Source organism: Conger conger, chromosome 1 (genome assembly GCF_963514075.1).
Source record: "Conger conger chromosome 1, fConCon1.1, whole genome shotgun sequence".
Taxonomy (NCBI): Eukaryota; Metazoa; Chordata; class Actinopteri; order Anguilliformes; family Congridae; genus Conger; species Conger conger.
In genome coordinates, this window is record NC_083760.1 from 31,230,502 (window position 1) to 31,256,702 (window position 26,201).

The 26,201-nt window shown below is 42.8% G+C and overlaps 1 protein-coding gene across 2 annotated transcripts; it reads left to right on the forward strand.

Annotated features, from left to right (window-relative positions):
- The first annotated feature begins 732 nt into the window (after positions 1-732).
- On the forward strand, positions 733-23,695 carry iars2 (isoleucyl-tRNA synthetase 2, mitochondrial). 2 transcript variants are annotated; one of them, XM_061252530.1, is made up of 24 exons: positions 733-1,172; positions 1,581-1,703; positions 2,836-2,989; positions 4,563-4,711; positions 5,057-5,106; positions 5,525-5,634; positions 6,096-6,186; positions 6,726-6,841; positions 7,470-7,639; positions 8,295-8,385; positions 9,555-9,706; positions 10,824-10,984; positions 11,967-12,069; positions 12,359-12,452; positions 13,905-13,982; positions 14,594-14,702; positions 15,124-15,226; positions 15,724-15,849; positions 17,119-17,250; positions 17,350-17,456; positions 17,648-17,793; positions 19,031-19,221; positions 21,709-21,853; positions 22,923-23,695. In XM_061252530.1, the coding sequence occupies exons 1-24, from the start codon at positions 912-914 to the stop codon at positions 23,066-23,068; spliced, it is 3,108 nt and encodes a 1,035-aa protein (XP_061108514.1). In that variant the 5' UTR covers positions 733-911; the 3' UTR covers positions 23,069-23,695. The 2 variants fall into 2 exon arrangements, with proteins under 2 accessions (XP_061108514.1, XP_061108522.1); XM_061252538.1 differs by lacking the exon at positions 13,905-13,982.
- Positions 23,696-26,201: the final 2,506 nt, after the last annotated feature.

The window sequence follows — 26,201 nt, forward strand, 5'->3', positions numbered from 1 at the left end:
ACATTCTCCATCTTCCTAGCTTTTCCACTGCTTAAAAGCATTATCAAAATAATAGAAGTTACAGAACCCTTTCTGTGGAGCATGTTAATATGAATGGAATACTTTGGATGTGCACATCTAACCAGCTGTCACATTCATTTTAATCAAATTGATTGGGGTAAATAAATATGATCAGTTGTGCCATCTTAATAGATCACCATAAAATATAATAACAAGTTGTTTTTTGAAGGGACATTTTAAAAATGAAGATGAATGTTTTTAGGGACATTTAGAGAAGTCCACGTTACCAGAAAATTTGTAGTCTTGGATCATGTTACATGTCCTAATGATAATTTCTAAACACATCTTATAAACGTTTTTGGAAGTATAACATCGTAGTGCAAAATGGTCTGCAGTTATTTGAAAAAGTTTGTAAAAGTTTTAGTTCTGAAATAGCCTATCCTTCATCACACACAAGAAATGTCTGGGTGTAGAACTGTAGCATGCAAGTAGCATGCATTCTCGATAACACGGAAGGCGCTAGATTTTTACTATTGCTTGACGAACATATATTTAGACTACACCAGGGAAATAAAGATATGGTAAAGACTGTGGGTTTAGGAAATAAATAAACTAAAAAGAGAAACAATAATACATCCAGTAGGTGGCGGTAATGCAATATACTTGGTTCTTAATCCCCATAAAAAAAACTCAAAAGAAGAGGAAGTCGTTACTACCAGCGGTCGTTCCGTTTGTTGTCAATCGGTCTCCGTACTGAAGTTTTTCCGCAAGAAGCAGGAGGTTGATAAACCAAACACACTGGCATGGGACAGGGCTGATGATAGCCACTACCCTAGTGAACTAAGGTCGTCTTTTAAAAGTGTTGATGTTCTACAGACCCCCTATAGTGAGAAAAATACCCTGACAGCTCGATGCTCCTGTGCCGGACCGTAGCACTTTGCCAAAATGTTGCAAGATGGGGAAAGGGTTTTCGCAGGGGCGTCCTTCACCCCGGCCTCTCCTACAACCCTAGTCGCTGTCAAAGTGTTGGGGGCACTTCTGGAGGCACTCCCCAGCCCACAACGGCTCAGGGAGAGGGCACATACCGCGACAGTGTGCTACTTCCTCGGACTGACTTCCCAATTAAACTAACTGGGCAGAAGATTGTTGATCGGGAGCTGGAGATCCAACGGGTAGCTAGCTTGCTTGCTAACGTTAGCTAGATAACTTGGATCCAATGATGGAACTAGTCTTACCAGGTTGCAAGGTTTGAATGTTGTGCTACAAATATTCTGGTTATTTTATCTGGCTTGAAATATAACTAACTATATGGCAGCTAATGAACGTGCCGTTTAGATATAAAAGTTAACATGAGTTAGCTGTCTTGCATGCTAGCGAATCATTTGAGTTGACAATACAATAGCTCTGTTTTCTAGCTAAGTTAACGTTAGTTAGTCTGTATGTCTGCGGTAGAATCTAAGCGGTTGTTCCAACAAGAATTAGAATTGAATTTACTCCATATGCTATAGCTACAAATAAATAACGTTAGTTAAAACGTTACGGTGGTAAATTAAATTAAATTACACTGCGTATGTTTGCAGTTGTGTGGGTTCTCGGAGCTATACTCCTGGCAGAGGGAAAGAAAGGGCAAAAAGGAATACTGTCTGCACGATGGGCCCCCATACGCCAACGGTGACCCCCATGTTGGACACGCTCTCAATAAGGTAGACGACTAAAAAAAAACACCCATTCCTAAACCCCTTCCATACAAGCTATATTTCCCGTTTGACTCCCACCAAACCCTTCATCCAAAATTCCCTGTATCTCACCCCCTTTCCCCTGAACAACCTCACATTCCATCTTCCTCCTCTGACATTGCTTTGCTCCCACTTCTTGGTTACCTCCACAGTGCAAACATACAGCCTGTTCTTTTGATAGCTTGCACTCTTTTTCTGTATACCCATTTTTCCCCACACATCCTACACCTCTGCACCCCTTTCACACACTCTACACACAACTTCCACATGACCATAATCTTGACACCAAAAGCACCTCATTGGATCCCTGTCAAATGCCCTCACCTTATAGCTGACAAAATCTCAGGTTTTTCTACCATAAAATTCAAGTAATACTGACTTATTATCCAGATCCTTTTCTTCTCTATGGCTTTTCAGCAGCCTTGCTCCACAAACTCCACCTCCAAAAAACACTCAGCCTTCACATACAGAGGAACTCTACTAATAACCCCCTTTACTGCTGCCTTTTCTCATTTGAAAACAGACTTCTGTGAGTAATTTTTGAATGCCTTATCTCACTGTTTCCTTGTCTGACATTCCACAATCACGATGCCTCCCCTTGATACCCTCACTGCTGTCACATCCCCGATTTCCTTCTTTACAAATCTTCCCACTCCATGGCTGTCACTAAATACATGGTTTGCTTCCCAGCCAGTTCACTTTCTTTATGATTACTCCGTCCGCCACCTCATACTCCATATTTTCGAAGTCTGTTCATCCACAATTCCAAACTCTGTTCCAAAAAACCATACAATTAAAGTCGAGAACCAAACGATCCATCCAAAAAGAAATTCTAAATCTTGCACCTTCCAAAGATACTCCCTCCTCTTATCCAGAGCAATGTACAGTTGATTTGACTAAGCAGGAGACAATCCTCCCCGGATCTTATCGTGGCTGCACCAGGGATCGAACCACCGACCTTGCGGGTCCCAGTCATGTACCTTAGCCACTATGCTACAGGCTGCCCGTTGAATGAATTGGCACATGGAATGAAATACGTTTGTGAAACTTGACTAGAAGTACAGAAACAATGGTACGGTTTTGGTGCTGTACATTTCAGATTCTTAAAGACATCAGGAATCGATTTGAGATGCTGCGTGGGAAGCAGGTCCACTACATCCCAGGCTGGGACTGCCACGGCCTGCCCATCGAGATGAAGGCCCTTGGAGAGCTGGGTACCAGTGGGCTGACTCCTCTGCAGATCAGACAGAAAGGTTTGTAGCTGGTGATTTTATGTTTGAACCCAGAGAGAAATGCTATCGCTGTTACCATTGTGGATGCAATGTCACTGGTGCATTGCGGGCTAGAAGGAGTGCCGACGTCAACATTTTCCAATATAATGTAAGCCGAGCCCATTTTTTTACACTTATTTATTCCTCTCCCTTTTTCCAGCCTTGAATTTTTTCGTTGTTAAAATCACTTGATTCTGAAAACACATGTTCCAAGCAAACATTCTGAGATGATCCATTTTAAGGACCGTCATTGCACTTTGAAAGTATGTTTATGGAAATGTCGTGTCTCATGAATATTCATATGGTGCCTTTAGTATTTATGGTTTACATTAGTGATTAGTGGCTCAGCCAATCAAGTGCCCACCACGAGTGCTGTGATATCACAGGAATCGAACACCAGAAAATGACCAGTAGTCCACATTGACGGGGCATGGTTTTCAGCGTTTGTCTAGTGCAGTGTTACTCAACTCCACGTGCTGCGGGCCGCAGTGTTTACTGGCGCTTTCTTTATCTGTGACAGATTTGCTTTATCGCTACACCGCCTGATTTCACTAATTCGCTTATCTGAACCAAGCGGGTAAAATAATTAGTGAAATCAGGTAGTGTTGCGCAGAGTAGGAGCAAATACCTGCAGACACTGGCCTGCAGGACGTGGAGGTGGGTAGTGCTGCTCTGGCGGTAGGGTGGTTGTAGGTCTTTCAGGGTTCCCACTACTTTCATTCCACCTAATGACATGCTAGGCACTGGGCACCTCAGTGCTCCTGAAAAGTGATGTGTGCTAACTGCAGAAATAACTTGCCGTGTATACTAATTGGAATGCATTAGTGTGCTCCTGAACTTTTCAATGTAGGAGCACATGTACGGTGGCCGACCTGTGCAAATCACGATAGCGAATCAGGGAACGGAACGACAAGTTAAAAAACGAAACGACACATCACGCCCGAGAAGTGGCGTGGCTATGGCGGTGACGTGTTGCTGGACTGGTGTATTGACACTATATCTGCCCAATCAACAACAGATGTTCTGATTCAATAAGTAATTCCCTTGCTGGTTTCAAATGTCTTTTGTGTTCTCTGGTTTTTGTCGATGTGTTTCTGATTTGTTATTTTGCTTCCTAACTTGTCATTGTGTTTTGTAATTTGGTGTTATGTTTTCTGATTTGCAATTGTGGTTTCTGATTTGTTGTTTCATTTTTTAACTTGTCGTTGTGTTTTGTAATTTGGAGTTCAGTTTTCTGATTTGTTGTTTAGTTTTTTAACTTGTTGTTGTGTTTCCTGATTCACTGTTGTGATTTGCATACGTCGACTGCTGTACACATGTGCTCCTGGGAAGAAATGTTAGCATACAGCTCTGAGCCATTCATGGGCCACCAATTGTTGTCAGTGAGATCAGTCTCTGTTTCAACAAGACAGAGAAAAATGTCCATTCTATCACAGGCAAGTGTGTTGGCTAGTGCACATGCTGCAGTGCTCCTTGGGAAAGGGGAGAAGTATGCAAGAGTGAATAAGCCCTATTCTTGATATAAACCCGTTTCTTCCTTCAACACCCCTTCCAGCCCGGGAGTTTGCGGAGGGGGCCATTTCTCGGCAACGCGAGGCGTTCCAGCGGTGGGGGGTGATGGCCGACTGGGACCAGTGCTACTACACCTTCGACGGGTCGTATGAGGCCAGCCAGCTTCAGGTCTTCCAGGAGATGCACAGCAAGGTGAGAGCCCGGTCCGCTCATGAGCTAACAGACAAAACAAACCCATTTCCAGCACTGCCCCATGATCATGGTGTACTTACTGTATCTCACTTGCTCTTAGTTTGATAAAATTACTTACCATGTAGCTACTGACTTTTATACTGGAGTTGTGCTATCGAAAGATGGACTTGCAACTGGAGGCCAACCAACTGTTTTTTGACAGAAGAGTGCAGCTTCCTAAGATTAAATATGACTATCCTGGACATGGATGTAAAATGTCAGCTTCCACGCCTGGTAGTGAATCTAGTTGTTTGATATGATCGTTCACTCTTGTGTACTGTACTGAATCCAGGCTGTTCTCTGCAGGGTTTTATCTATCAGGACTATAAGCCGGTGTTCTGGTCTCCGTCCTCCAGGTAAGAGGGCGCTTCACAGAAGTCTGTTTTCAAATGAGAGAAAAGGCAGCAGTAAAGGGGGTTATTAGTAGAGGTCCTCTGTATGTAAAGGCTGAGTGGAGGGAGTTTATGGACCTTCTTCTTAGACCTTGTTGTTTTGTCTAACACATACTGCCCTTCGGCTTGTGAGGAGTGTAAAGTAGAATAAATCATTACATTACATGTTATTTGGCTGACACTTTTATCCTAGGCGTTCCCTATACATTACAGTTACAGTTGATTAGACTAAGCGGGAGACAATGTGGGGTTAAGGGGCCTTGCTCCAGCTGTGTGGGTCTGATCATACACTGGGGGCATACCACTGACCTTCCGTGTCCCGATCATGTACCGTAGCCACTACGCTATAGGCTGCCAACATGTTTTTTTGCCCTCCTTACAGGACAGCCCTGGCCGAGGCAGAGTTGGAGTACAACCCCGAGCATGTGAGCCGGGCTGTATATGCCACCTTCCCTGTGAAGACTCCACCGCCCAAGCTAGCGTCATCCTCTGGTGAGGGGTTCTTCGAGTGCCAATTCCATGCACACCCAATATACGGTGTCTGAATCTGTCACCACAGCGTCTCCAGTCTGTGTGAAGCGTTTCCTTCTGGCTACTAAAATGTATGAAACTGTGGAGAAATGTCTAACAAGTCAAAGGTGTGAACAGTGGGTGCTGACCCAACAAATGTGTCTGCAGTTCCTGAAAATATCAATGGAACACGGTCCCAAAAAACTGTTAAACTGTTCCTTTGGTCTACCAAATTCCCAGATACTCTGGCATTATAAATCCACACCACCAAATCTCTTTCCCAGGGATTCAGTTTTGAATGGCAATGGACAAAAAAACAACAACAGGATTACAGCAGAGATGATGCATTACATTGAGGTCTGTGGTTACCATAGTTACTGCCAGTCTGCACCTCTGATCTGCTGATTAACTGACTGGCCTTGTCTGTGGTTTTCTATTTTCAGAGGAATGGAGCAATGCAGCCGCATTGGTTTGGACAACCCAGCCCTGGACCATTCCAGCCAATCAGGCGGTCTGCTTCATGCCTAATGCAAAGTGAGTGCAGGGCTCCGGCAAGCTAATGCTGGAAACGCCTAATACGCACACACACACAAACACACACACAACCCCCATTGCTGTTTGAGTGGGTGTGTGAATAGGTGAATCAGAGGCATAAATTGTTAAGAGCTTTGGATATAAGCGCAATATAAATGCAGTCCATTTACCATTTACACAAAATTAGAAACAACATACACACTCAATTGAAGATGCATACTTACACCCACATGCACATTTTTAAATGACAGGCATAGAAGATGATAGCAGTTTGATCAATTCCAGGTTTTACTAGTGGCATGTAACTGAGTAGAAACTGCCACTTCATCGTATATTAGCTTGCTTGTGATAAGACCTGGAATAGCTCAACCTGCAATGCATTAGTTATTATTCCATCTCTATTATTAAATATGATGTGCCCCAATCTCTTAATATAAAGACTATTGTATATTAATCCATGGTAATGCAGTACAAGCAACTTTATATATCCCTCAACTGATACACCTTTGAATAATAAAATTTTTTTCTGTTTCTGGCAGGTACTCTTTAGTGAAGAGTGCTGATGTCTCACAACTCCTCCTGGTGGCCACAGATCGCATTACAAGTCTTGCAGCCGCACTGGGCACTCAGTTTGACACTGTGGGCTCCTTCACTGGTAGGCTCTGGCCCCACATACCACGGTACCATGCTACATTCTCCAACTGAAGAGTTCTGGCTCAGTGGCCTGTCACTCGCTTCATGTTCCCACACTGCCTGTAAAATCCTAGTACGTCTTCAACATCAAGGAATTGAAAACCCTGGGAAAAATATTTTGTTTGAGAAATTTGCCGATCGTCTGCGAAAGCACCTCTTCCAGGTTTTATATTCCTACAGATTATTGTCCCAGATCCAAATACATATTTTACTCGATGGTTGCGGTTTGGATTGGGGGAGGAGCTGAAACTGTGATAGAGTCCATTTTTATATTTCTTTATTGAAGACCTGCAACACTCTTGACATGGCCTACCTATAGAAATGGGATAAGACCTGGGTCAAATACATAATTGCTTTGGATGCAAATATTTTTCTACACTCATCTGAGCTTGTCTGGTGTATTGGAACCTATGAAATACTCTCAAAAACCGAGCCCTCAGTTGCACCAGGCAAGATCAGTCAAGCGCAGAAAAGTATTTGAAATCAAGGCAATTATGTATTGACCAGGTCTGAATGGGATGCTGGAATGACTTGAACTGTGGCTACTGCAGTTACAGTATTGACCGTCTCTTCTGCACCTCTCTGCACAGGATCTGAGTTGGAGGGTGGAGTCTGCCAACACCCCACAATTCCTGGCAAGGAGGTACCGCTGCTGGCTGCTAATCATGTGACCATGGGCAAAGGAACGGGATTGGTCCACACGGCGCCCGCCCACGGGATGGAGGACTACAATGTGGCCTCTCACTTCAATCTGGCAGTGGTGTGTTTATTTTTTCTTCCACCTTTTTTAAAATTTTCTATTACCCCACCCCATCGGAAATACCAAGCATCTTTGCATGCTGAAAGTCATGGCTCATGGGAAAACATCAGGCAAAGCAGTCAAATGACCCACTGTCTGTCAGAGGAGCTGGGGTGTCCCCCTCCAGGTTTTCTCCACCAAAGGAACGGCATGGCCGATATTTCTTGGTGGTACTCGTAGTGTTTAACATCTTGTCTTGTGTCTTGGTAACCCAGGCAATAATTTTGTTTAGCCCACTGAACTCTTTGATACTGTTGCTTCATTACTGTTGCAGTTTGAATAAGGATACTGTGGCAATGTCAAGTACATCTGAGTTATTAGACATGGTTTATTTGGCAGAACTGGAGAAAGACTCTTTGATATCTTGCCTGAAGAGTTCTCTGCTCTGTCGTTGCTTACGCTTGTAGGCACTGCCCTTGGAAGCCCATGCAAATTACTTTTCATGCTTAAAATATCAGGGAAAGCTGTCAAATGACCCACCCTTCATGCAAAAGTGATGGGAAACCTTCCAGCAGAGTTGGAGTTCATTGTTACTTTTGAATTTTTAGGGGAAAAAAGTGTGGTTTTCTTCGGTTGTTTTAATTTACTGTCACCTCCCCTTTTCTCTCCCTCTCAGGAATGTATGGTGGATGAGGTGGGAAAGTTCACAGAGCTTGCCGGTCCAGTGCTCTGTGGTCAGTCAGTCATGGAAGAGGGCACCAAGACAGGTTAGAATGAGAGTGAATGAGAGTGTTGAAGTCATTCGTCCTGGTGCACACAACTTCACCGTGTTCCCTTGCATAAAGCTGATGACTAGACTGAGAAGTTGGCTTGCCTACGAGAGTCTACTATGTGTCTATCAGATAGAGAGACAGTCAGTATGTATCTCTCTACTCCAGATATCAAGGGAGTTGTGTCCCGTTTCATTTTGAGTGCCACCAAATGTTTTTGAGAAAAATGGCTTCAAAGATTTGTTGTGAGAGACTGACACTGGGCCAAACGAAACTTTGGGGCTAGAATCTTACGTAAAAACCCTTCAAAACTATATTTTTACTCTTGACATTAAGAGATACAGACCATGAAAGCAAATACATAAAAATGTAGACACGAACACAGCTTATGTGATTGTTTGTGACTGGTGAATGGTGACAAGCTGGCTGCCTCCAAACAATGCACAACTCCGGTGTTAGTTTCACTTTAACATCTTGCATTTAAAAGCTTAAAAACTATATTTTTACTCTAAATTTGGCATGATGACATGCAATTTATGTAAAATTGGCCTTCACGACTTACGACTGATTATGATAGAAAAGATCACATAGTATTTACCATCTGCCAAAAAGTAAATAATATGTATTCTATACGGCAATGCAATACTAACTCTGTGTTTAATATGTGTATACTGTTGGGTTGAGAAGGAAAATCCATTCTTGTCTTGTAATAAAGAGGCAATCCTGTCAGGAAATCACTTCATACTAGATCCAGTCATAAGGGTCTTTATTTCTGTGAAGGAGGAAAAGAGCATGCCTGCTGACAAAGTCAACACCGTACTAAAATAACATTATTTACAGCTGTGCAACTGTGTGTGTCATTACCAAGGACAACCACTTTATTAAGTACCCCACTTGGCAAAAAAATGTTTTCTTGCCTCCCACTGTCCAACTGCATACTATACTCTCTTTTTGTTTTTGTTTATGTTTTTGCTCAAGGCCTGTAGGTAGGTTCTTGTTGAAGTTGAAAGTTTATTGGTGACTTGTTATGCTGCTAGCTCTTAACAGATAGAAGATAACAAACGATGTTAAATAGGACAGAATGTATTCTATTTTATAACCTGTAAAATAAAATGTAATTGCAATGTGGATGAAATGCTAAATCACTGTGTGTGTTTGTGTTTTAGTGATCTCCATGCTAAAGGAAGCTGGCGCTCTGCTGAAAGAGGAGGACTGTGTCCACAACTACCCGTACGACTGGAGGACCAAGCAGCCAGTGGTGATCAGGTCCAGTAAGCAGTGGTTCATCAACACAGGCAGCCTGAAGGACAAAGCCAAGGTCAGACCTAGCAGGGCAGCTTTTGCACACACACACACACACACACACACACACACAGACACAGACATGTACACACACCCACACCCTGAACCAAAAAAATGGAACCAATGTAAAGTCTCTAGCTGAGATGGCCTTTCTCCAATCATCACCATCATTCCTTCAGGAGGAAAGGCCCCACTCATCCAAAAGAATGTAAATAAACTCTTGTTCAGTTGATCAAATATCAACTCAGTCATCCAAGAATATCCCATAATACTTAGTTTGCTTTACATCTGGTGAGTAAGAAGACCATGGTCTTGAAGGCCAAGGAGGCCACTATCATGCTCCTCAAAACACTTCACTGCTCCTCATCTCCTGTGTCTCATGACATGCCACCTTAATGTCACCTTGTCTCATGACCTGCCACCTTACAGGAAATATATTATTTGTGATGGTGTGAAGATGGTCAGAGTACCAGTAAGCAATGGCTGGCATTGATCTTACTTTATAAGGGTCTGACTGCACCCTTGCGATGCAATGAAAATGTACTCCATTCCATTACATAAACTTTAACTTTTAGTATGTGGTTGCATTTCCATTTTTGTGTTCCCTAACTCTATAAACATACTTACAAGAGACAGGGATGAATTAATGGATGGATAAATGGATGAACAGATGGACCAATGTCAGGTCTGCTTCTCAGCAACCCAAAAGGGTTATATCCAAGAACATGGCTCATAGTATGGCCAGCTGTCTAGCACACAACAGGATAACCAATCACCAATGTTGTGGTTACAACGGTTTTATTGCTACTTTCTTTTGTTTGTCACATGAGATTAATATAAAAGTCCAAGTTCTTATCTTTGTGGTCGTTCCTAGCACTTAGAACTGTACCTCCCTCTAGGGTCTTTCAGCGCTCTTGTTATGGTCACTGGTTACGGTTATGCACTTTGTTGTACGTCTCTGTGGATAAAAGCATCTGCTAAATGCCTATAATATAATGTAATTTAATGTAACTGACCCACCTGTTTTGACTGCTGGTCCTGTATTCTCTCATGCCTAACATTAACACTAAGGAAATTATCATTGCACACCACATATCTTGACCGAATGTATCAATGTGAATGTGTACCTGCAGGAAGTTCTGCAGAAGGTTCGGGTGGTGCCAGAGTCGGCGCGGGCCAGTCTGCTGGCCATGCTGGACAGACGGACGTACTGGTGCATCTCCCGTCAGAGGAGCTGGGGTGTCCCCATCCCGGTTTTCTACAACAAAGAGACCGGAGAGCCACTCATGAACAAGTACTCTCACTCGTCAGCCAACCGCCACTGACCCTTTAGTATATACACGAGAGAAATATTTATAAATACTTTTCCCAGGGAAATGGCATTCATGTACTGTCAACATTAAAGGCCCACACAGTAATTTCCAAGTACAAGTTATTAAACAGTTAAATGGTTTATTTGGCAAAGCCGTGGCAATATCAACTCAAAACTTTAGAGTTGTTTGATATCTTGCCTGAGGAGTGAGTGATTTCCATGTTGATGAGCTGAGCAAGGACTCCAAATGGCCGTTACATAAAACAAAGAAGAATGAAACGTGGAAGATAAAAGATGAACAAGGAAGTAATGTTGGTCCAACACTGTTTTATAATACTTATTATTCCTTTTGAAGTGCTTTTTATGAGGACATTTGCCGTTATTTTTATTTGGACAATAATTCTATACTGTTGTACCATAGTTTTGTCTTTTTTCTTCACATTTTATCACGCCATTAGCATTATATTAGCAACCGAAATCACTGATTAGGCCATAGTGTAGGTGTATACAACCAAAGACACGAATACATGAATACATGTAAGGTTTCACAGAGCGAGTGACTCTTTCTGGTTTTTATCAGGAAAAACAGATGCTGGTCTGACCGATGGTCTGCTCCTGTATTCTTTCGGTTGTCTGCTTTTTAATTACAGTAACTTCCAGGTGGTCACAGTGGTTTCCTGGGCCGTGTTGTAGTTTATGAATATTCATGCAGAAGTATGCCCAAGGGCAGACTTTGTCATTGGTCCCACTAATGAATGAACGTCCTCATGAATATTCATAAGATGTGTCAAGAACATTTCAGCTTCGTAGGTAGGGAGAGAGATCTATCAATGTTAAGTATAGGGTACTGACCATCTGGTTAGCCTACAGAATGTGGGGTCTGGCTCAGTGGTAGGGTGACACAACATGTGCTTTTGATTGGCTCAGATGCGGGGGGGTGTGACCTATGCTTTCTGATTGATAGGCACACAGTGTCGCATGTGGCGAAGTTATTCTCGGAGAAAGGCAGCAACTGCTGGTGGGAGCTGCCCCTGGACTCACTGCTGCCCCCGGAGGTGCGGAAAAAGGTGTGCATCGCCATTGCATCGCTAAGTACCACTATCAATGGAAGCGGATGGTTCTAGAATGGATTGGAAGTATGCTGTGGGAATGTGAATTGTGATGTGAATGTACAGCATGTGTTTAGAAGATAATAGTTGTGCACTGTATATAACGACCTGTGATGTATTTTCTTTTGCTTAAATGAGACTTTTTTTCTGGTTGTGAGAATCTAGTTGTGATGTTCAGGAGCTCATAGCTGTGTGTGTGTGTGTGTGTGTGTGTATCTGTGTGTGTGTCCGTGTGTGTCCGCACCAGAGCAAGGTGGACAATGAGGTGGAGTACGAGCGTGGCGAGGACATTTTAGACATCTGGTTTGACAGCGGGGTATCCTGGGCTGCCGTTCTGCAGGGTGAGTCTTCATTTCCTCTCTCTCCACTGTGTGCCGAATGGGAGTCGGTTCACTCACTCCCCTCTGTACATTCTCTCCTTTACAGTTATGTGCTCGTCAGCCTCTCTGGTATACGGTATAGAGAGGTCCATAAGTGTTTGGACTGTGGCACAATTTTGAGGTCCATAAGTATTTGGACAGCGACTCAATTTTAAAGGGCTGTAAACATTGCAGTCGATATGGATGCACTTACCTTGAAATTAAAGCAGACAGTTTGCTCAGGTATGTACATCCATAACGAGTGCAATGTGTAAGAATTCTGTCGCCGTCCAAATACTTATGGACCACACACAAGAATGGCCATATGAACAGATATGTAGGGAGATGTGTTTCTTGCAGGCTCCATGCAGGAGCTCTGCTTACCATGTCTGTCAGTGTTCCTGAGTATCTTCTTTTGTCAGTATAAAAGTGTCTCTGTGTAAGTGAAGTGTTGTTTCTATGGCTGACCAAAATATCAAATCTTTTTTCCAAGTGTAATAAGAATAACCGGCACTATGTGGTGTATCGGCGATCTTTCATCTTTTTCTTTAAGCATATCTGATCCGATATTAAACTGCCATCAGAAGCCATGAGAAGCTCCTCCAGGAAAAAACATCACTATCTACTGGGTGTGAAGATGGCCTATCAGGTTTTTCAATCACATGGAAGCTGCAAGGCCTTGTCTTTTCAACACCGAATAGATATCAGTGTTTTTTTTCTTGAAGCTTTTCACATGGCCTCTTACATTTAATTGTTTACAACCACATCAGCAATGGTTAAAGAAAAAAGACAAAACATAGCCTATACACCCCATGGTGGCAGATATTCCTATTGCTTTCAGCAAGAACCGTGGTTAAATATATCATGCAACCCTAATTGTGTTCGGGGAAGTGTCTGCTGCCCATCTGTACTTCAATTGGTGGATTTGTTTGGGGACTGTGCGTTATGATACTTTCACAGTGTTTTTTATGACACCTTCAACTCCTTCATCATCCATATAGCAGGGGAAATGTCATTTTACTCAATATGGGACCTTTAGGTACCAAAATGATTGACTCGTCTCCGTACCTCAGTAAGTGACCTTCGTCAGTAACAAAGTGACTCAAGTTGGGACCCCAGCCAGTATCTTATACCGGCACCCAGACCAGGGTCAAATACGTCATTGTTTTGGATTGAAATACTTTTCTACGCTTTACTGAGCTTGCCTGGTGTATTGCCTATGAAATACTCTCAAAAAGCACACACCCCGTTTTCTGGTCCTCATGGTGGGCTCAATTGCACCAGGTATGATCAATCAAGTGCGGAAAAGTCAAAACGATGACCTATTTGACTCCGGTCTGACCAGTACCACGGCCAGTGATGATCTCACTCTCACTCTTCAGTTTGTTGTCATGGCGCCACCTGCCCCAATATGAGCCTTGCTCTGTTTTCCAGACTGGGAGGCCGACAGCAGCTCAGAGTCCACCGATTCCCCACTGAGCTGGCTTCCGCTCCCCAGTGCCCTGACGCCAGGTTAAAACCCTTTACCCCTCCAGCCTGCCCTCTCACCCCCCCACAAACCAGACCTGGGTCAAATTCTTTGGATTCAAATACATTTCTATGCTTTACTGGGCTGCCTTCTGGTCTTCTTGGTTGGCCCAGTTGGACCATATATTTTTGGATGTATTTTGCCTGGGTCTGCCACTAACTAACCTCGGGTAGCTCACCTCATCTCTCTAAGCCTCCAACTCTCTTTGCCCCTATTAGCATGTTGGACCTCTCTCTGTGCTTGATAACTACGTCATTACAAAATGTCTGTGGCTGCACTTCGAAGGTAGAAGCCCTTCAAGGTAAATGGATGGACAAGTTCAATGTTTGTCACTTCTGAACTTCCATTCAAACCTTGTTTTGTCTCCACCAACAGTGGCTGTGGTTTCTCTCTTCTCAGGCTGAGCGTCTCTTAACAACTTCCGGAAGGTTCTCTCTTGTCTCATTGATCTCCACTTTTCCCTGCCTTACAGACACAGCTTACCAGTGTGGGAGGTCCGAATAATCCATGAAGTAATACCTATATTTCTCTCCTCCTCTTTCGTCTCTGTTCCCCTATTTCTTTCCCTCTATCTCTCCAACTCTACAATGCTCAGAATCAGACCCGCGTGCTGATGTGTACCTGGAAGGGAAGGACCAGCTGGGCGGATGGTTCCAGTCCTCTCTGCTGACCAGTGTGGCTGTGCGTAACAAGGCCCCATACAAGTCAGTGAGCAACCGGATTTTGTGGGTTTCTGTGAGTGTGTGTTTGTGTGGGATCCCGTGCGTTTGTGTGTTTCTGTAAGTATGTGTTTGTGTGCGGTCCTGTTGGTGTTTGTGTGGGTTTCTGTGAGTGTGTGTGTGGGTTCCTGTGTGTGTTTGTGTGCGTTCTTGTGTGTGTGTTTTAAATATGTTTCTGTGAGTGTGTGTGGGTGTGTGTTTGTGTCGGTTTTTGTGTGCTTGTGTTTGTGTCCGTTATGTGTGAGCATTTGTGTGGGTTCCTGTGTGTGTTTGTGTGCATTCTTGTGTGTGTGTTTATGTGAGTGTGTGGGTGTGTGTTTGTGTGAGTTGGAGAAAAGTGTTGTGCATGTGGGAAAGGTTTTGTTGTGATTTCTCAGTCTGCGTACTTGCCTGCTTCTTGCATCAGGAAGCTGGTTGTGCATGGATTTGCTGTGAGTGAGAAAGGAGAGAAGATGTCCAAGTCTGTGGGAAACGTTGTGGATCCTGACACTGTCATCAACGGGGGCGAGGTGAGAGACAGTGAGACACTCAGTGCTCTCACATTCAAACATGTACACATACGCACACACGCACACACACACAAGCACACACACACAAAACTATCTCGCAGTGTGTGAAACGTGCACATTGAGACAAAAACACCAGACCTGCGTCAAATCGTAATTCTTTTGTTTTCAAATACTTTTCTGTGCTTGATTGATCTTGTCTGGTGCAATTGAGCCTACCAAGAGGACCAGAAGGTGGGGTTTGCACATTTTGAGAGTACTGAATAGATTCCAATACACTAGACAAGCTCAGTAAAGCCTAGAACATTATTTAAATCCAAAACAAATACATGTTTGACTCTAGTCTGAAAAACATAGCCAGCAGCATTCAGCCATTCAACAATATTCATATTGTTTCCCAAATATTCACCCATACCGATTCGTCACAAGGTCACTGTTTTGTGGAGACATCATTTGAAGGCCTAGTGAACTCACAGCTGTCCTCCCGCTATCCTCGTTAGGACCATTCCGTCTCCCCTCCCTACGGTGCGGATGTGCTGCGCTGGTGGGTCGCCGAGTCTAACATCTTCTCCGAGATACAGATCGGCCAAAATGCATTGACGTCCGCAAGGGACAGCATTAACAAGGTAGGGTGTGTTTTCAGTCCCCATTCAGTTATTTGTCATTGCCACTGTACAAAGATACACACACAGCATGTTGCCAACGCATTAAACACCAATGGACAGGAGAGAAATAAACAAAATATGATGTTTGCATTTTTAATTCCGATTCATTTATTTTTTTATTGGCTCTATACAAAAGATAGACCGCATTTCGGCAAAGCATAAACTACAGTCGACAGGGGAGAAATTCACTTAGTGAAATTTTGACCACATCCTATTAATACTTGAAGCTAGGGTTCCCAACCTAGCTCCTGGAGATCCGCATGATTTGCTGGCTTTTATTAGCTTTATTTATTAGTTTAATATGTTTCAGTTGGGGTGTTCAGGAGCCAAAACCTCAAGTGAGTTTATGCTAAGATGGCATATGAATCCCAGCCATGCAGCGCATCTAGATTTAACACCATTCTCCCTCTGAAATATGACCGCTAAACATTAACAAGCTTCTTGTGATAACCCCGTCCTTGACCATGACCATGCCGGTTATGAGAAGAGACAAAATCACGTGCTTCAGGTACAGAGAAGATACGACCAAAGTACCAGCAAAGGTCAGGGGTTACTGTGGAAAAGCAAGAAGCACTGATACATGCTACTTCACCAACCACTGAACCAGCTGTGGTGGTGTGGTTACTGTGAAAACGAAGTTAGAGCCGAACTAGCTTCCTTCGGCTCTTTCTTTCAAAGGATATTGATTGGAGGGGAGTGGAAAATTGGCAGACATTTGATCTAAATACACGCCACCTGGTACACCATGCCATCAAATCTTGCAAAATCTTGTTTTCCAGGAAGTGGATGGAAAACAAACATTGGTGTGAAAATATACAAGTATTAAAACATTTTTACATTTATTGGAATATATGCTATACTAAATTGAGGAAAAAGTTAATTTTGTTAAGGTTTGTCCTTAAAGCTGTTAGTTACACAATTAACTCATCCAGTTTCTTGGGTTTAAATTTGTTGCTAATTTTGAAATAAAGCCAAAATCCAGCCAAACCCTGTAGTTCTCTGCAACAAAGGTTGGGGACTCCTGACTCCCAATATAATAAATAAAGTGTAGTGTATTAAACAGACAAACTGTTAGTGAGGGTGTTACTGTTACACATTATAAATTGCGGTGTATTAAACACACAAACACGAAGTTACCAATTGAATCACTTAATCCACTTCCACATTCTGAGAATTATTGTGGTCCTGTTTGTCCTATGAGGGTGTATTTACTGTATTTCCCTTCTGCAGGTGAGGAACACACTCCGGTTCCTTTTGGGGAACCTGCAGGGGTTTGACCCTCGCACCCAGGCAGTGGACCCTAAAGAGATGCGCTATATTGACCAGTACCTGCTCCACCTGCTGAGAGACTACAGCATGAAGGTAAGTGTATTTCAGTGTCTGTGTGTCTGTCTATTTGTAGTTGTAGTTGTGTGTTCTATGTGTGTGTGTCACTCATTTGTGTGTATGGGTGTGTTTCAGGTGACGGACGCGTACAACGAGTTTGACGCGAGCAGAGTGATCAGACTCCTCCAGGGCTTCATCTCCAGAGATCTCTCCAGCTTCTACTTCAGCATGATCAAGGACAGGTACAGGCTGCTGGCTTTCTCCCTGCCTCAGTCAGTGGCCACAGGCTAAATAATGCACTGAGGCCATCTCACCCTCTCTCACCCTCTCTCACCCTCTCTCTCCCTCTACCCCTCCCTCTACCCCCCCTCTCCTCTCCCTCTGCCCCTTCATCTGTCTTGCTCCCTCTCCCTCTCTCCCTCTCTGTCCTCAGGCTCTACTGTGATGCGGAGGATTCGCTTGGCCGCCGGTCGTGTCAGACAGTTCTGGAGGAGATTCTGGATGGTGTGACTCGATCCATCGCCCCAGTGCTGCCTCACCTGGCGGAGGAGGTGTACCTGCACGCCCCGGGACATGATGGTGCGTATGTTTGTGTGTCACCGTGCGTCTCAACCATTTGTATGCTTGAATATTGGTGAAAATAGATTATTATTTTTAAGTTGTCAATTGTGTCTAAAGAGTGGGGGTGCTTTCATGCTTACCTCTTTTTTATTTATTTTTCTTCAAAATTCTGATCGTTTTGACAAATGTGAAAGCAACAAAAAAAGTCTCGGCCGTAATGTGGTTCATTGCTGGTGAAAAAATGGTTCGGACCAAAAATGTTCTCTGAACCAATACAGTTTGTAGTCCTGAAACCTGGAAGACAGTTAGCATTTTTGAGCCATGGGTTCCGTCAGCAGGTTTCTCAATGCCGAGTGTATAGAAAGGTCTGTAGTTAATGTGTGCTTAAGAGAGTTTCACATTTTGTTCTACAAGATAAATCACATCCGTTAATATCGCAACAGTGAAATTTAAGCTGTTATATGCTTTAAAGAAATAAGCTGCTTTATTGAAACTGCAGTACAAAGGGAATGTTCTGCAGGCGACATGGTATGTAATTTGAGTGGTGGCTGGTGAAATATGACCGTTATTGAAGTTTCAATGTAGCAACCTCTGTGGTTGACATGCTTAAGAGTTTAACATTTTTATTTTTACAAGTGAAATTGCATTTGTATCCTTATATCCGACCACAGAAATCAAAATCTCTATGGGGGGGGGGGGGCATTGGAAATGTACTGAGGGAACCCATGGCGGAAGAAACTGTTTGGTTGGCCTACAAAAAGACGTCATCGCTGTAACATTATTGCAGGAAATGTAGGCTGTGAATTGTGGGCAAGGTGAATATTGTAAATGTGAGGAAAGCACACAAAGCTCCATTTTATCTGCGACAAACTAGAGCAAACCGCCCACGCTTATGGGTGTACTTGGAAGGAAGTGGAGATTGAGTGCTTTCTAGAAATATGGGCTGGTGATTACAATTGGAGACAACTCATTGATACGCAGATACATTTATGCTATTTAGTCAGAATTTGAGCCAGAGGAGTTTCGATCTAATCATCGGTGTCCACCCCTTCTAATGGTGCCCAGCCTTTCTTGGTCCATATCATGACCGATAAACAGAGGACATTTACCCGATTGATCGTCTTCGGAACAAATCCAGAACCATTTTTTTCAGATTTTCCAACAAACTAGGTGTAGAAACAGCTTTAAAATATATCATTACTGAGGTCTGAGTGTTATGTAATGACTGTGCGTTTGCCTGTTTTTTGTTCCCCAGAAGGGGAGTCTCTGTTCCGCAGTGGCTGGATTAAAAGCAGCTCGGTGTGGAAGAAGCCCGGGCTGGAGGAAGCGGTGGAGGGGGCCTGCACCATTAGAGACTCTTTCCTCTCCTCCATCCCGGGCCGTAACTCCACCGAGTACGAGATCACCATCGCCATCGAGCCCAGCCTCTTCTTCGAGCTCATGGAGGTACCACTCTTTTTTTCTCACTGCTAATTCTACCCTGGCCGGCTGTTCTCTACACTGGATAATCAACACTGAGCATCATTGGACACTGACACAGACACATTTTTAGTTTATAACACCTCCTCCGCCATGTTTCAAGGATGAGGTGGTATGATCATGGGCATTTCCTTTTTTCTCAACACTTTCCTCTTTCCATCACTCTGGTACATGTTAACCTTTGTCTCTTCTGTCCACAAGACTTTGTTCCAGAACTCTTGGGGCTCTTTTAGGTGCTTTTTAGCTAACTGTAATATCGCCTTTCTGTTCTTCAGGCTTATCAGTGGTTTGCATCTTAGTGTCCCCTCTGTAGTCCTGTAGTCTTCTACTTATGGTAGACTTGGACACATCTACACCTGCATCCAGGAGAGTGTTTTTGATTGATTGGGCTCGGTCTACCGGGTCTTTTGACATTATTGAGTTCACCAGTTGAATTTGCCAGCTTAATTTGCATCAACACTGCTGTCTTTCTCATGTTGTCTCACACCCCAACATCAATCTCCAAAGGCAATTGCAAAGTCTAGAATCAAGACTCGACATAAACAGCTTTCTTCTGCATTCACTAACGACACAAATGAATATACCTGAAGCCAGTTCAACAAGTAATTGTAAATTGTGAGGTGAAGCCACCATGGATTGGACAGGATTGAGACCTGGGGATAACACCTTTAACGCTTCGTCATGTTCCTCAAACCATTCCCGTACAATTTTGTGCAAATATGTCCAAATACATATCGACTACAGCGTATAGGACCAATGTATATATCCTTTTATGCACTGACATGGGTGCTCCTAGGATGACTCCTAGTGCTTTTCGCTGCCCACTGGGTTGCCGGTTCGATCCCGCCCTGGGTGTGTCGAAGTGTCCCTGAGCAAGACACCTGACCCCCAATTCCTCCTGAAGAGCTGGTTGGTGCCTTGCATGGCAGCCAATCGCCGTTGGTGTGTGTGAGAATGAGAAGCATCAATTGTACAGCGCTTTGGATAAAGGAGCTATATAAATGCCAGCCATTTACCATTTACTTTTGTCGTAGATTTTGTCTTGTCTGTCTGTCCCATAAATTAAAAGAGGGAATACCTGGAAGAGAATGTTATTGTTATGCAGGTATGCAATGTGAAATGTCCCAAAGCTTTTTGAATTTGAGTCACTTCATAATCTTACCATACAGATGACAATACTTTCATATATTTCTTCTCTTGGTTTTTCCTCTATCCTCTCCAGTCAAATCGATATAAATATAAGATAGAAAATATCTATGACAAGGAATTTCAGCTTTCCCTCTGGCTGTGTTCCCTCTGACATAACAAGATAGACGTTAGGCATGCAACAATGAGAAGAAGGGTCGAGCAAAGTTTTTTCAGTTTAAAATATGTCATTTCTTCACGCAACACTTGACAAAACCATTGCTGCAGTGTAAATTAGGCTTTAACCGAGTCACAAGCAGTCTCCTAAAGGCAAAGTTCACTGCCAGTTTTGCTCATTCACCCACTGGCAGATTCAGAGCGTTTTCTGCTTGTTTATTGCAGATTATAGTGAGGCTTCTGTTGGACCTCAGCTCATTTTCTCTCACTGTATTTATAGCCAACAGGAAATGCATTTCTAAAAATAGAAACAGATACAAAGTGTTACATTTGTGAGAAGAATTCAGAGCTGAGAGAATTTTTTGCACGACCTGTGAGAATATAGGTGCTCCCTGGCAGGTGCAAGTGCAGAAAAGCGATGCTTCTTGTTTTATCTTGTGCCCCTAATTTTCTGTATTGATGGTCCATGTTAAATTGGTTGACAATGTTAATATGCTTTAATAAATAAATTAAAATGTGTAAACTTTTGCATAGTCATATCAGTGCAAATTGGTGCATCTACACTCAATTAGCACTTTTATTTATTGGACATCTTTTTTGACTTGTTGATTTAACGCATTCTGTGTTCAGAGATGCTCTTCTACATTCAACTGTTGTAATGCATGGTTATTTGCATTACTGTCACCTTCGACCAGTCTGGCCCTTCTCCTCTGACCTCTCTCATTAACAAGCGTTTTTGCCCCTAGAACTACTGCTCACTGGATGTTTTTTGTTTTTCGCACCATTCTCTGCGAACTCTATATATACTGTTGTGCATGAAAATCCCAGGAGATCTGCAGTTTCTGACCACCCTGTCTGGCACCAAACAATCATGTCAAAGTAATATTTCTTCCCCATTCTGACATTTGGTCTGAAAAACAGACATTGCATTGACAAGCTGGTGTATAGGTCTACCTAATAAAGTGCGTCGTGAGTGTATACAGAAAAATGTATTTTCAGTTCAGCTGAAAAATGAACTATATCGACCACCATAACAGTAATCCGGTATCAATCTAAAAAAAAAAATCCCATGTCAGTTAGGCTCTATTGTGACGTTGGGAACCCTGTTAATTGGACTAAGCATGTTAGCAACAAGTAATTTTCCTCTTCTAGTCCTTGCAGGAGGAGCCCACCTCTACATGCTCCCAGCTGACAGAGCTGATGATGGCGTCACGCACCACCCTGGTCAGTGCAATGCCCCGGGACCTGCCCGCAGACGCAATCATCAGCAGTGGCAAGTTTCTCATCAACCTGGAGGGTGAGTGATTAGTGGGGGTAACTTTCTCATCAACCTGGAGGGTAAGCGATTAGTAGGAGCAACTTTATCATCAACCTGGAGGGTCAGTGGTTACTAGGGGCAACTTTCTTATCAACGTGGAAAGTGAGTTATTAGTAGGGACAACTTTCTTATCAACCTGGAAAGTGAGTGGTTAGAAAGGGTGACTTTCTCATCAACCTAGAGGGTAAGCGATTAGTAGGGGCAACTTTCTCATCAACCTGGAGGGTCAGTGGTTACTAGGGGCAACTTTCTTATCAACCGGGAAAGTGAGTTATTAGTAGGGACAACTTTCTTATCAACCTGGAAAGTGAGTGATTAGTCAGGGTGACTTTCTCATCAACCTGGAGGGTAAGCGATTAGTAGGGGCAACTTTCTCATCAACCTGAAGGGTAAGTGATTCGTAGGGGCAGCTTCATTGTCATAATTACAGGCAATTACCTTTCCAACATAGACCTGCAAGGTTCACTGCTTGTTGTTAATTTATGTAGTCTCATTCACAAACATGCTCTGTACAAACATCATATCTGTAAACCCATGTGTTTCAAGGACACACAATCCCAAACAGTTCTCAGTGGTGCCAACTAGTGGAAAGTAATCTCTCCACGTGATTCATTCTCAGTATTATGTGCAAATTATCAACAAACACTGTGATAATCGGTACTGTTCTTCAGGTAAATGAGAACTTTTGTAAAGGTACATCAGTCCTCAGACAATTCAATAAAAAGTCTCCTGGCAGCTGCTAAGCAACAAACAAAATCAAAAGGCATAATTCCCCTGCACACAAAAGTGCAGAAATGTTTTTACCTGATACAGACACATGTAAAACAGCAACTAATCTGTGAGATATTTTATAATGCTATTATTTGATTACGGACTGTTACTTTTTTGGGAAAAAAAAAAATTATACCAACAAGCTTTTCACGAACATCAATGGCACATAGATTTTGTAGCCAAGACACTGTAGCTTTCCAACCGTGGCTTAGTGACGTGCAGGTGAGGCTAAACACAGCCAAAGGCCGTTAACCGGTTCCTCTTTTCTCTCTGACAGGCGGTGTAATCCGTGAGGAGAGCACCTATAGCGTGGCAGCCTTCCCCTCCTCCCTCGAACGCTGCCCGCGATGCCGTCGTTATACCGCCAAGTCTCCTGACTGCCTCTGCACACGGTGTCAAACTGTCCACACCGGGACCCTCTGACCACCCCACCGCTGCCACCCTGTACCATCTCTTTGCTTATCTCACAACCACAGACTGTCTCTGTCGAGCAAAGACCACGGAGAACAGGTTGGTTGTGTACGACCACGTCAGATGCTGTACCAACATCTGTCAGCATGAGAGGTTGCGCCAAAGCTGAAATGGGGGGTTTCCAAGGGGGCACAGTACAGTACAAATAAATGTTCAGAGGCAGAAGACTGGAAGGACTAGACGGGAAGTGACTTTGTATGTGCGTATCATGTGATCCTTCTTTTGTGATGCGTGTTCCAAGTTGGTTTCTCCAAAAGGCAGGCTGGTGAACTGTGTACTCTGTAAGGACTGTCTGGGGTGAACAGGTTGTTTGGGTTTCTTTTCTCAGACACATACAATAAGGTGGGATGGGACCCCTTTTTTTTTGTTTTGTTTTTTTTGCGCTTGTTTTTATGTTATTACCAGCAGTGACAAACTACCATGTACCAAATTAATAATAGAATGATTTCACAAGAGATGCTTCATGGGAGTTTTATTTTGTAAATACTGCGTGTTTGTCGCACATTGGTGATAAACGTGTATTTGCTGATGAACATTTATTTGCTGATATTCAATATCAATAAAGCTTCGAAGAGTTTACAGATTTCTCAATGTATATTGAATTTAAAACCTGACAGCAACATGTACAGTCTCACTGCCTTATCCTTGCTGAGATTTTAATTAAATTAAATGAAAATTAAATAAAACCTAATTAGCAGAACACGTTGAATGTTCGTCCAAAACAATAAACCAAGGTCCGCTTCTGGTTCTCTTCAGTGTTGGCCCTGTCCTCAGTGCGCACATACATTCACATCAATGTACTGTCAATCACGGTCCGCTCAAGGGCCACAACTGTGACCTCCTTAAAGGAAAACAATTTTTTTGGGAAATATGCCTTTTTCCGACTTACACGGACTTTGTATTTAATTTAAATTTTTGTGCATTCACTGGCTCAATTCCCATGTTAGCATACTATGTTGGCTTAGCATAAAGACTTGAAGCCTATCGGAGTCAGTAGCCTAGCTCCTTCAAAGTGAATAAATACACCTTACAACAACTCTAATAAGAAGCTGTCTTATTTACACGAGGTATTTAAACGAGATTTTCCAGATAAATTAGACGGTTGGAACTATAACCGCTGAACACGCATGTATCCTCCTCCGTTTTCCGCTGGTTGAGCGCGGACATCCGCGCACCTTCTGAATGTAGTTAAAAAAAAATAGAACTTCTCTGATAACGTCTCTCGTTTTTACCATTTTTGAAAATGTGATTTAAAAATTTTTTTTTTTACAATTTTCCTGCACCTGTATTTCAAATCTATTCTCAGCCTCGGTTTTGTCAGTGCTGTTCTCAAGCAGCATGGCTACTTCAAGTTCGAGGGCTACGATTATGTCATCATTCACAACCTCAGGGGCTACACTGCTGTCATCATTAGTGACTTCTGGGACAACAATGCTGTCATCATTAGTCACCTCTGGCTCCTGTTGTTTACACACACACAAACCGTCTACGCCCCACTCTCAACCCTGCCGACACCACAAAGATATAAGCATCCATGCTATCAAGGCCAGCCAGCTCATAGAAAGGTAGCTAATTAATGTTACCACACGCTGGCCACCCACTTGAATGGTTAGCCACCAAGGCTAATCTCCGGCAAACCAGTGTCGTAGCCAATCCTCTTGTCTCCTCTTGCCCTCCTCCTCCTCCTTCAGTATTGGTCATGGAGCGTATTAGTTAATTGTATTGGATACATGCTTCTCGGATGCAGCACATAAATAAAAAAGGCCCATGCCCAGAGGTGGCCTGGGGAGTAACAAATAGAAGTAGACAAGCAAGGTATTCGGTAGAAGAAGTGAACACTGACACAGGTTGCCAGTGTATCATTGTAATATGTACACTGGAATATGTGTATTATAGTCGACTATATTGAGAGAAAAGTGGTGGAAAACAACTGGTCCGGCTTGTCCGTATATAACCAAGTAAAGATGATATTATAATTACCAATCGACTATCATAATTAGTTATATCAAATCGCACCTACAAAAAAATACTGGGGTGGCCTACTGTCTATGGGATGCCAATGCTACACAACTTAGCTAAGCCCCTGTTCTCGGCCATTATTTTCATCTTACAAATGATTGTATTTTTAGCTCGCCTTTCTTTGATGACCTTCCTTGTCCACACCATAGAGCACTCGTCGATATTAACAGTACGTAGAATATCATTCCATTCCAAAAAATAGGCCAAAACGTTTTCAGATGCCCACGGTTTACGTAGCTACATAAATGTGCACTTCGAATTCGAATTTCGTATGTAAAAACCGTTGCAGTTGCCCCTGGTACAAACTTTGAGGCCTTCTATTCATTTCCGTTGCTCTCTGCAACAAGGTAACATAAATTGTGAAACAATGACCCCAACTTTAAAATGTAAGTATCTGATGTAGCCTACGAATTGAAGACTTAGTTAGGTAGGCTAATTTTACCCTGTGACATTACCTGCTTTCGTAAAATGGAAGAAACGTAGTCGACCTAATATAGTAAACCAACATAGACAAATTCGAAAATTATTTTCCAAGTGTTTGGAAAACATTGGGTTTACGAGAGACATATCAGCCGGCTTAAAAAAAAAAAAGATGAAAGAAAATCTAGCTACTTATTTCATGAAACCATCACCTTTCTTTTAAAATGCAACTTAATTTAATTTAGCTTCTAGGTTACTTAAACTGTAGGGTGAATTCAGGTAGTAGCCTATGTCATTGCCCATTAGTCGCAGCCTCGGCAATGCATATAATGCAGCACGATACATTTCTAAATATTCTCAATTCCTTAGAAGGAAAAACACTGATAACGTTTTACATTCTGCTTAATTTTTTTTTCATTGACATAATGGGACAGACCTTTCATAGGCCGAAATGACACTAGACAAAGATCGATACTATTTCTCACATAGAAACTATATTTCTTTCTTTTTATAATAAGGTTTTGTGGCAAGGGCTGTGACAACAGTTTGTATTGAAATTATTCAGACTTAGAAATAAACAAAACATACTTATTTTTCATATTACCTGATGTCCCATACTATACCCTCATATCAATTTTATGTAACA